Source organism: Callithrix jacchus, chromosome 15, assembly GCF_049354715.1.
Source record: "Callithrix jacchus isolate 240 chromosome 15, calJac240_pri, whole genome shotgun sequence".
Taxonomy (NCBI): domain Eukaryota; kingdom Metazoa; phylum Chordata; class Mammalia; order Primates; family Cebidae; genus Callithrix; species Callithrix jacchus.
In genome coordinates, this window is record NC_133516.1 from 80,332,782 (window position 1) to 80,344,550 (window position 11,769).

The 11,769-nt window shown below is 42.0% G+C and overlaps 1 protein-coding gene and 1 pseudogene across 14 annotated transcripts in view; one reads left to right on the forward strand and one right to left on the reverse strand.

Annotated features, from left to right (window-relative positions):
* The window catches only part of PARP14 (poly(ADP-ribose) polymerase family member 14), a 121,916-nt gene that overhangs the window by 59,477 nt on the left and 50,670 nt on the right, over positions 1-11,769 (reverse strand). For 6 of the 14 annotated variants that reach the window (XM_054246037.2, XM_035274031.3, XM_035274029.3 and 3 more), the window contains 2 exons: positions 3,684-3,858; positions 1,002-3,367 (listed from right to left, as the gene is read on the reverse strand). In XM_054246037.2, the coding sequence (XP_054102012.2) occupies positions 3,078-3,367; positions 3,684-3,858 (465 nt within the window). In that variant the 3' untranslated portion in view covers positions 1,002-3,077. Of the gene's footprint in view, positions 1-1,001; positions 3,368-3,683; positions 3,859-11,197; positions 11,526-11,769 lie in introns of those variants that run through there. The other 8 variants (XM_078351977.1, XM_078351978.1, XM_035274030.3 and 5 more) reach the window with 2 other exon arrangements.
* On the forward strand, positions 8,985-11,406 carry LOC103788368 (high affinity cAMP-specific and IBMX-insensitive 3',5'-cyclic phosphodiesterase 8A-like; annotated as a pseudogene).

Sequence of the window (11,769 nt, forward strand, 5' to 3'; positions counted from 1 at the left end):
AAACCTAGCAGAATGTGCCTATAATCCCAGCCGAGGCAAGAGGACTTCTTGAGCCCAGCTTGGGCAACATAGTAAAACCTCCATCCTTAAAATACAATAATAATAAAAAATAAAAGCTCAGCCTTCCACCTAACATCACAGAATCAAGGGAGCAGCAGCAGGCTGCCTTATCTATTAGGTGCAGTAGACACAATGGCTAGGGCCCAGGAAGCTTTTAGGAGGCCACAAAGATGTTTTAGTTTCTTTTAAAATCAAGAACAAAATATATAATCCAACCTCAACTTCATTTGTGTTCATGTCAATGCAATTGCAAATTATAATATTTAATATTTTTATTCAATAAGGGGCCCACAATGGCAAAAGTGCTTGAGGCCCATGAACATTTTAATATGGCTCTTCGCGTCAGAGATAGCAGAATCATTTGAGGTGCTTGCCCAAAAATGCAGATTCCTGGGTACCACTCAAGGGCTACAGAATCTGACTCCTTTGGGATAGGACTAGAGCTTGGAGTTTCAGCAAACACCTCAGGTGATCCAAATACTGAAAAGAATTTCTGACCCTAAACCACCAAGACCTATCACAGGTGCAAAGTGGACTTGTTTCAGCAGGGGCTACTTGCTGGGGTCAATAAGCCCTTCAGGTTCACTGAACTATGCCTGTATTGTCTCTCTTCCTGTAACTTTTCAACCAAATATTAATACTCTGAGCATCCCTTCATTCTGTCATACTTAGTTTTTTTTTTATTATCAGCAGAGGTCTCTGTTTATCATTAAGCTCCCCTGTATTTGCCCTTTAGGATGAAAATGTTCACCATTAAATGACTGTTTTCAAGTATTTAATTTGAAAAGGAGGAAAATGATATAGTTGACATATTTAGATTAAGGATACCTATAACATTACTGTATGCATTGTTTTCTTCAGTGCGATACACCCTGATATTCAGCCTTGCCCTGAGTTAACCAAACCAGTGGAGAACAAAAGCAAATAAGAGCAGGTCTCTCTTTTTTATTCCAATATCTTACATTTATTGTCAATGATGAATTCAGATGCTGGTGGCCTGCCTCAAAAGCCACTCTAAGCAATAAGGAGTCTGCCAATCCACTTAAAAAACAAACCACAAGAGAAAAAAATCCAAAAGCTCTGTTAATAAAGCAGTAACTGTGGCACCCTAACCTCCTCCACTTCAAGTACAGGTGTTCCTAGCAGCCAGGGCACAGTGCCTTAATCCTCCCAGTGACCCGAGCATCTGATGTGCCATCTGCATTGGCTCCTTGTTGGTATCAGCTCTGGCCTTGGCCTACAGAGCTTCAAATGAAGAGACTATGATGGAAGAAGCCAGAAGGAAACAAACAAGGGGAGTTGTGAGTACTTCAAAACTGTCAGAGATGTTCCTGAATTGGTGGCATTAATCTAGAGGCGACATTCTGCAGTGGGAAGAGCAATGGGCCTAACATCACAGGGACCTTGCAAGATTCAGTTGCTGGCTCCGAGGGTTCCTGCCTAGGTGATCTCAGGCAAGAAGCTTCTTGCACTCTGAGCATGCTTCCTCAAGTTTCAAATGCAGAGATAATTCTTACCTCACAGGATTGTTTGAGGAATTGAGACCATGTGTGTGAAAGCACCTATTTTACTAACTGGTATATAGTCTAGGTGCTCAGTAGATGGTGTTTGAATCTGAAACTTGCCTGGAGAAATTTAAAAAATTTTACCATTCAATAGATAATGAGTTAGCAAATTAGCAATATGACTGCTTACTTCCTTTGGTTTATTTATACATAAGGCTTTAAAATCTTCAAAAGGTAGGCTGTCAAGGAAAAGATACTATTTAATAATCTTAGAGTTCGTTTAATCTCAGCAAAGGGGAAAGATTTCAGAATGAAGATGTGTAGCATGTGTTATCTCGTTGTTTCCACTGGGCAGAACAAAGACTAATGAGTAGACATTATAAGAAGGCACAATGGCTGGGCACAGTGGCTCACGCCTGTAATCCCAACATTTTGGGAGGCTGACGCAGGCGGATCACCTGAGGTCGGGAGTTTGAGACCAGCCCGACAAACGTAGAAAAACCCCATCTCTACTAAAAATACAAAATTAGCCAGGGGTGGTGGTGCACCTGTAATCCCAGCTACTTGGGAGGCTGAGGCAAAACAATCATTTGAACCCAGGAGGCGGAGGTTGCGGGGAGGCAAAGGTTGAGGTGAACCAAGATCGGGCCATTGCATTCCAGCCTGGGCAACAAGAGCGAAATTCCATAAAAAAATAAATAAAAAGGCACATTGTGGTTCAGCATTAAAAAGGGCCTTCTGGCAATTGGAGCCAGGACAATGCTGCACAACTCCATGGGGCAGGATTCCCCTAGACATCACAGCTCCTGGATTGTGAAGGGCACAAGTGCACCGCAGTCCTAAGCCCTGGCCAGAGCTGTCCCACATGTAACTGACTAGATTGTGAAGAATGAAGTTCCCGTCATGGAATCTGTTCGATATGAGGTAACGCAACTAATTCAAGAATGTTAAAGATAGCTCCTACTTTGGATAGGATAGGAGTCTTAATAGGCTTTTCATCATTCTTAATTGGTTCATCAAACATTTATGGAATATCCATTGTATATCAGGCACAGACTTCATCCCAAGGAAAAAAAAAATGAGTAAGACACCATCCCTGCCCCCAGGGCAGACAGAAGCCCTACCCACTTGGTAATACTGTGCTCCCCACAGCACTCTAGCATCCTGACATGGGGTCAGATGTCTCCTGCAGTGCTTAGCTATGCTCTTTAAGACAGTTATTCTCACCTTCCCGAAAATACAAACCTGTTCTTTTCCCACAGATTTGATGTCCATACTTGTGGACACACGGTTGCAACTGCATTATCTCATTTAAATTCTCCACATTATTAGCTCTCAAGAAAAGTTCATTTCCATTATGAAAGAGAAGCTGAAGAATACTGACTTCAGTGACAAAGAATGACCCTTTGATATTAGAAAAATCTGTTAACAGGAATTTAAAAAAAGCTAAAGCTTGTTTTACAACTAGATATGTACAAATGGATAATATTTTGTGGGACGGATACCAAAATGTTATTTTCTAAAAGTAATAAGGTATTCTGGGTACGCTTGGTAGTCATAAAATACCACAAATAAAGTAGGATTTTGTACATTATCTGTGACAGTGTCATACAGGTCAGTAGGGTTTTGAGCATCCTTTGAAGGAGGCACAATTAATGCATGATGTCCACATGTATAGATTCCAGTGAGTACTCGCACATAATACATATGCTTTCTCCCATTTCCGTCTGGCCTGGAGTACGTATCACTGGCAGAATAACTGGCATGGACAGCAAAATAGGTACCCTTTCCAAATGCCACAGCTGTGAAGAGAAAAACCATTTTTAAGGATTTCAATTTAACATAAAATTTGATTTTTTGGCCCAATCTGTTAAATAGCGTTATTTCAAAAGCCTCTCTAAATTTTTTGTGTGTACTTTTCACTTTTAATCAATTTTTCTACCTTGAAGGGCCAGTCAGTCCCCTTTGGGATGAAATACGGTGAGTCCTACCCTAAAACTCAGGCTGCAACATGACCACCAATGATGGGGGACCACAGTGAACCCACATGGTCCTAGCCACCTCAGGCTCTCATGGCTGATACCTCATTTGGAGCAGTCAGATGACTTGCTTCCTTACCATTCTTTCCAGCATAGCTGCGGTTAAAGCCATTTCGATTGACGTGTGGCACGGAGTCAGCATCTGTCCCGTGGAAGAGTTGCTTCTCATTTAGTGTCTGGCCATTCTTGGCATCCATGGTGTTTTTCTTTGCCTGGTAGCTATTCCAGAGATCTGGATTCTGAATCCTTTCAATCTGCAAATTAATAAAGAACAATATTCTGCCAGTTCCAAGAGCACTTGCCAATATATAGCAAATGAAATATGATCACTATGTTTCATAAATAAAAGCTTAGTAAACAGCAAATCCAATGCCAGATGGCAGCTTTCTGCATTCAGAAATATTTCTAGATCCAGTGTTTCATAAAAATAGGCAGTGGGAAGAATGTTGGTTTAATATTTAACATTTTTATATACTACATGAGAACAAACAAGGTTTAGGATTTAAAGTACTCAAAACATGAATTCCACTGACCCAGCCTCTGCAACTCCTGATTTTTACATATGCTCTAATGACTGCTCCTGTTGCTATCCACCTCACTTTGCACTTTGCCTTTCACCACCTCAATTCCTCTGGGATATTAGTTGACCTAGATGTGTACTAACAGAGTGTCTAGCCAAGAATGAAATTAACTAATGAAATTTAATCTCTGGTCCAGTTGGAAGAGTAGAGCATGAATCTTGAATGTTGTAGACTAAAGTAGCTATGCTCTGATCATACTGTTTAGGCAGTGGCCTCTAGGGCTGGAGCAAATTGCTTGGGTCCTTGGTTGCAGATCTGCTTCTAAACTCCCCTAATCACCAATTAGTAGCAGTTTCATAAGGTTGTCCTGGGAAGAATGAGGGGTGGGTAAAGATGGCCAAAGTACCTCATGGAAAGGCACAAGGTAAAGGTTCCATGTTGTCCATATTGTCAGAATCTTTTCCATTTTGAAGAACTCTCAGGCCTAATACTGTTACCTGCCATCATCTGTTTTTTTGTTTTTTTGTTTTATTTTGTTTTGTTTTTCCAGTTTTGGGTTTTCCATTTTTAATTAAGACACAATTTGCACTCTAATTCAAAGACTCAGCACCAGCATATATGTTGTTGATCTGGTTTATGGGTTTAAAATTATTTTTCCTTCGTATTCTTTACAGCTAAATTTCTAATCTTCAAAATGCCTACACTATTTTATTTTGTTTACTTTAAATTTTATCTTACTCATTTTTAAAGGCTTCACCATTTTTTGAGTTTTGACATAATTCTAAATTTCTTAGTCTTATGATTCTTAAATTTTAAAAGGTTGTATCTTACCCTTAAATATTTTAAAAACAATTATGTCAAGTAATTTTTGAATAATCTGATTCTGTATTTCTCATGCGATAAATTCTAAGGTAAAAAAACTGCAAATAAATCTTAAACTTTATCTAGTAGGTTTGTTATTAACAGCAGATGTCTAGCCAGGGTAGATTACTTTTATCAGACCAACCTCTCACCGACAACTACCAGAAGAGCTAGAGGGGGAAAAAAAGTCTATTATTCCAGAGAGAAGGGAAGTACAGTAAAACAGTAAAATCAGAAAACAATAATTTTTTCAAAGTGATGAAAGAAAATAATTACCAATCCAAAATTCTATACCCAGCAAAAATATCCTTCAAAAAAATGAAAGAAAAATAAAGAAATTTTCAGATAAATAAAAACTGAAAGAATTCATCAATATCAGATCTGCACTGGAAGAAATACTAAATCTAGATGAAAAATTATCCCAGATGGAAGCATGGAAATATAGGAAGGATTGAAGGACACTGTAAGTAAATGTAAATATTTTGGTACATGTAAATAAATATAAACAAATTAAAAATGTGTACGCACCCAATACAGGATACCTAAGACTTGTAAAGAGACTTGGACTCCCACACAGTAGTAGTGAGAGATTTCAGCATCAATATTAGATAGATCAACGAGACAGAAAATTAATAAGGATATCCAGGATTTGAACGCAGATCTGGAACAAGTAAACTTAATAAATATTTATAGAACTCTCCACTTTAAACACACAAGAGGAATGATCCAAGATGGCCGATCGATAACAGCTTGGGATTGCAACTCTTAGTCAAAGCACAGAGAACTAGAGGACGCCACACTTTCAGACAAATTCTGGTCACTCACGGAGCAGAAGATCCCCAGTGGAGGAACACATGGGTCGCCAGCGCGACTCTTGTGGCCAGTGCAGCGGTTTTGCCGGCACCTCGGCATGGCAGCTCTCGAAGCAGAGTAAACAGGGCTGGCTCCCCTTCTGACCAAGGTTTGGAGGACCCACACGGGTCCCCAGCACGACTCCTGAGACCTGCGCAGCGGCTGTGACAGCACCTCAGCGCGGTAGCTCTTGGCGCAGAGTAAACGAGACTGGGTCCCCTTCTGACCGAGGTTTGGAGCCCGGGGAAGGCAGAGTCGCCCATTACGGACACAAGAAGGAAGCCAGACTGGAGATTCCCAGGCAGAAAAGCACCATCAGTCTTAACGCCACCGTTCTGGCCCTGGGAACTAACAACTTGGACGTCCAATCAAGAGACCTAGTCTGAAAGTTGGTAATTTCAAAGACGACAGGAGGATAAATTTACAATGATGGGAAGAAACCAGTGTAAAAAGGCTGAGAATACTCAAAATCAGAACGCCTCTCCCTCTAAAGATGATCACAGTTCCACATCAACAATGGAACAAGGCTTGATGGAGAATGAGCGCATCCCAATGATAGAATCACTCTTCAGGGAATGGATAAGAAACTTCTGTGAGTTACAAGAACATGTTGTAGCCCAGCGTAAAGAAACTAGAAACTTTGAAAAAAGGTTTGATGAAATCCTATTGAGAATAGACAACTTAGAGAGGAATATAAGTGAATTAATGGAACTGAAGAATACAATACAGGAACTCCGAGAAGTATGCACAGGTTTAAACACTCGAATTGTTCAAGCAGAAGAAAGGATAACAGAGGTCAAAGTCCAACTTAATGAAAGAAAACAAGAAGACAAGATTAGAGATAAAAGGATAAAAAGGAATGAGCAAAGTCTCCAAGAAATGTGGGACTATGTGAAAAGACCAAATTTATGTTTCATAGGTGTACCTGAATGCGACGGAGAGAATGAATCCAAGCTGGAAAATCCTATTGAGGATATTATTCAGGATATTATTCAGGAAAATTTTCCTAAACTAGCAAAGCAGGTCAATATTCAACCCCAGGTAATACAGAAAACACCACAAAGATATTCCTCAAGAAGAGCAACCCCAAGGCACATGATTGTTAGATTCACCAGGGTTGAAACGAAGGAGAAAATACTAAGGGCACCAAGAGAGAAAGGTCAGGTTACCCACAAAGGCAAGCCTATCAGACTTACAGCAGATCTCTCAGCAGAAACTCTACAAGCCAGAAGAGAGTGGGGGCCAATATTTAACATCCTCAAAGAACAGAACCTTCATCCCAGAATTTCATATCCAGCCAAACTAAGCTTCACAACTGAAGGGAAAATAAAATCTTTTATGAACAAGCACGTACTCAGAGATTTTATTACCACCAGGCCTGCTTTACAAGAGCTTCTGAAAGAGGCATTACACACAGAAAGAAACAACTAGTATTAGCCTTACTAAAAATATACCAAAAAGTAAAGAGCACCAACATAAAGAAGAACTTTCATCAACGAATGGATCAAACAGCCAGTTAAAATCAAATGACAGTAACCCTAAATTTAAATTGACTAAATCCCCCAATCAAAAGACACAGCCAAAACCCAACGGCATGTTACATCCAGACCTGTTTCACATGCAAGGATACACAAAGACTCAAAACAAAGGAAAGGAGAAAGATTTACCAACCAAATAGCATAAATAAGTAAATAAAAAGGAGTTGCAATTCTCGTATCAGATAAAATAGATTTTAAAGCAACAAAGATATAGTGGTAAAAGGATCAATACAACAAGAGCTAACGATCCTAACCCCCAGATACATAGAGACTTAGATTCAATGAGACAGAAAATTAATAAGGATATCAAGGACTCGAACTCAGATCTGGAACAAGTAAACTTAATAAATATTTATAGAGCTCTCCACTTCAAATACATAAAATATACATTCTTATCAATACCACATCACACCTACTCATAGGTTTAAATGAAACATGATTGGCCATTATTAATACCCATTTTTTTTCCAGAATAAAGCAATATTTCCGTTCACCCTCCCTCTCTCTCTTCCTCTTTCTTTCTCTCCTTTACTCATTTTTTTTTCTTTCCTTCTCTCAAAAAAAGAAATCAACTTGTAAACCTCTAGATCCAGGTCGGCAATGTCTCTCATTGCTTGAATTCCTTCCTTCCCTTACCTCCCTCCCTCCCCCCTTCCTCCCTTCCTTACTTCCTTCATCCCTTCCTTCCTCCCTCCCTTCCTCCTTCCCTCCTAAAAAAATAAATAAAATAAAATAAACACACACACACACACACACACACACACACACACACACAAGATATGCACTCTTACCAGAACCACATCAGACCTACTCACAGGTTTAAATGAAATATTGGTTGGCCATTATTAAGCACAATTGATGGTATGAGGAAGGTTTTCAATACCCATTTTTAGACTGCATTCTAGCCTGGCCAATTAAGTAACACTCCCGTTCTCTCTCTCTCTTCCTCATCCTCTTTTTTACTCTTCTTCATTCCTTTTTTTTTAAAAAAAAAAAAAAAAAAGACGTAATTCACAAAACAAATAATAGTGGCATTAACTGATGAATCTACTCAAAGCCAGTGGTAAGGTGATGAAAAATTGAGGCACATATGTCACCTGCAGCTCTGGTATGCCATGTTAGAAAAAAAAAAAAAAAAAAAGAGGGAGAGTCCCAACATGATACTAAAACTTGCACTGCACAGTTTCAAAATGCTTAAAATTGCCAAATCAGACCGCCCGCAACTCCCGGGTGCCAGCAGCCGTTTTTGCACTTCTAGATGGTGCAGCCCCAGACCCTGCTGGAGCCGAGTTGCTTCGCTCCCTACCCCGGCGGACGTGGCCCGGCCGCCCCGAGGGGCTTTCCTCGGACCCCGCGCCTCAGCCCCGGCCAGCGAAAGCGTCCAAGCTAGCCTTGCCCTCATCGGCGCTCGGCCTGGGGGCTCTTTTCCGCGGGGTGGCGGCCCAGCGGGCGGAGCAGCGTGGGTGTCCACAGCTAGGCAGAGTCCGAGGCCAGGGAGGCGGCGGCGTCCGGAGCGGGAGCTGGGCCATTCGGCTGGGAGCTCACCTCCCTCGGGGGTTGCGCCGCAACTCGGCGAGGGCGGCCTGGACTCAGCCGCTCCCGGGTAAGGAGAGCGCAAATCTCCTCCCCGGTCTTTCTCCGGAAGCACGGCCGAGAAGACGGGCCCCCTCGTCCCGACCCGCGGCGCCGGCCTCGCGGAGTCGGAGCCTAGCGACAGCAGAGGCAAGAAGGTAGCAGCAGCTGATGTGCAATTTGGCACCATGCGATTTCATCAAGATCAACTTCAGGTACTTTTAGTGCTTACCAAAGAAGAGAACCAATGTAATGGATTCTGCAGGGCATGTGAAAAAGCAGGATTTAAGTGTACAGCTACCAAGGAGGCTCAGGCTGTCCTTGCCTGTTTCCTGGACACACATCATGACATTATCATCATAGACCACAGCAATCCTGACAGCTGGATGCAGAGGCACTGTGCAGGTCTATCAGACCATCCGAACTCTCAGGAAACAGTTATTGTTGGTGTAGTAGGGAGGGTGGTTAGAGAAGAGTTGTCCGTAATGCCCCTCAGTGCTGCTGGATTTACAAGGAGGTATGAAGAAAACCCCAACATTATGGCCTGCTACAATGAACTGCGCCAGCTGGAGTTTGGAGAGGTGCGATCACAACTGAAACTCAGGGCTTGTAACTCAGTATTCACTGCATTAGAAAACAGTGAAGATGCAATTGAAATTACAAGTGAAGACCACATTATACAGTATGCAAATCCTGCGCTTGAAACAACAATGGGCTATCAGTCAGGTGAATTAATAGGGAAAGAGTTCAGAGAAGGGCCTATAAATGAAAAAAAGGCTGACTTGCTCGATACTATAAATTCATGCATCACGACAGGCAAGGAGTGGCAAGGAATTTATTATGCCAAAAAGAAAAATGGAGATAATACACAACAAAATGTGAAAATAATACCTGTCATTGGACAGGGAAGAAAAATTAGACACTATGTGTGCAAATTAGACACAAGTGTGCAATGGCAACAATAAGGCTGAGAAAATAATCTGAAAGTGTTCAGTCTGACACTCACACAGATAATCAGACAAAGATGAAGACAGGAGAAAAGGTTCACTAAACGTTCAAGCTGTTGCCTCCCGTGCAACTGAAGTTTCCAACCAGAGACGACACTCTCCCATGGCCCGGATACATTCCATGACAATTGAGGCGCCCATCACCAAGGTAATCCATATTATCAACGCTGCCAAGGAAATCAGTCCCATGCCTATGACAGAAGCCCTAGATTGTGTGCTGAAAATTCTAAGAACCACTGAACTATATTCACCACAGTTTGGTGTTAAGGATGATGATCCTCATGCCAATGACCTTGTTGGGGGCTTAATGTCTGATGGTTTACAAAGACTATCAGGGAATGAATATGTTCTTTCAACAAAAAACATTCAAATGGTTTCAAGCAATATGATCACTCCCATCTCCCCTGATGATGTCCCACCACGGAGAGCACAGGCAATGGAAAATGAAGAATACTGGGACTTCGATATTTTTGAACTGGAGGCTGCCACCCACCATAGGCCTTTGATTTATCTTGGTATCAAAATCTTTGCTCGCTTTGGAATCTGGGAGTTCTTACACTGCTCCGAGTCAACGCTAAGATCGTGGTTACAAATTATTGAAGCCAATTATCATTCTTCCAATCCCTACTACAATTCTACATGTGCTGCTGATGTGCTTCATGCCACTGCCTACTTTCTCTCCAAGAAGAGGATACAGGAAACTTTAGATCCAGTTGATGAGGTCACTGCACTCATTGCAGCCACCATTCATGATGTGATCACCCTGGGAGAACCAGCTCCTTCCTGTGTAATGCTGGAAGTGAGCTGGCCATTTTGTACAATGGCATTGCTGTGCTGGAGAGCCACCATGCAGCCTGGCCTTCCAGCTGACCATTGGAGGTGATAAATGCAATATATTTAAAAATATAGAGAGGAATGACTATCGGACACTGCGCCAGGGGATTATTGACATGGTCCTAGCCACAGAAATGACAAAGCACTTTGAGCATGTCAACAAATTTGTCAATAGCATCAACAAACCCTTGGCAACACTAGAAGAAAATGGAGAAACTGATAAAGATCAGGAAGTCATAAATACTATGCTTAGGACTCCAGAGAACCAGACTCTAATTTTAAAAATGCTGATTAAATGTGCTGATGTGTCCAATCCCTGCTGACCCCTGCAGTACTGCATGGAGTGGGCTGCACGCATTTCAGAAGAATATTTTTCTCAGACTGATGAGGAGAAGCAGCAGGACTTACCTGTGGTGATGCCAGGTTTTGACAGAAATACCTGCAGCATCCCCAAGTCCCAAATCTCTTTCATTGATTACTTCATCACAGACATGTTTGATGCTTAGGACGCCTTTGTAGACCTGCCTGATTTAATACAGCATCTTGACAACAACTTTAAATACTGGAAAGGACTGGACGAAATGAAGCTGCAGAGCCTCCGACCACCTCCTCAATAGTGGGAGACACCACCCAGAGCCCTGAAGCTTTGTTCCTTCAGTCATTTGGAATTCCTGAGGGCAGCCAGGGTTCTTGGTCCTTTCAGTATGAGGCAGAACAGCCCCCTGATCTGCACAGCCTGTGAAAGCACACAGCGACATCAGTAACCTTCTCCACCACCATCCGATGCCATTACCGTCAAGCAAGACTTGGCCACCATAGCCTGGCCTGTTGCAGGAGCTCTTCAGAAAGGCACGTGAGAACCACGGATCGCATCCGCTTTCTGTTAAAACACAAGGTCTGGAGTGCCCCTGCAAAGGGTATTGATGGATTTGCTGCCAGTGACACAGCATGTCCATTGCAAACTGTTTCTCTCAGTATGT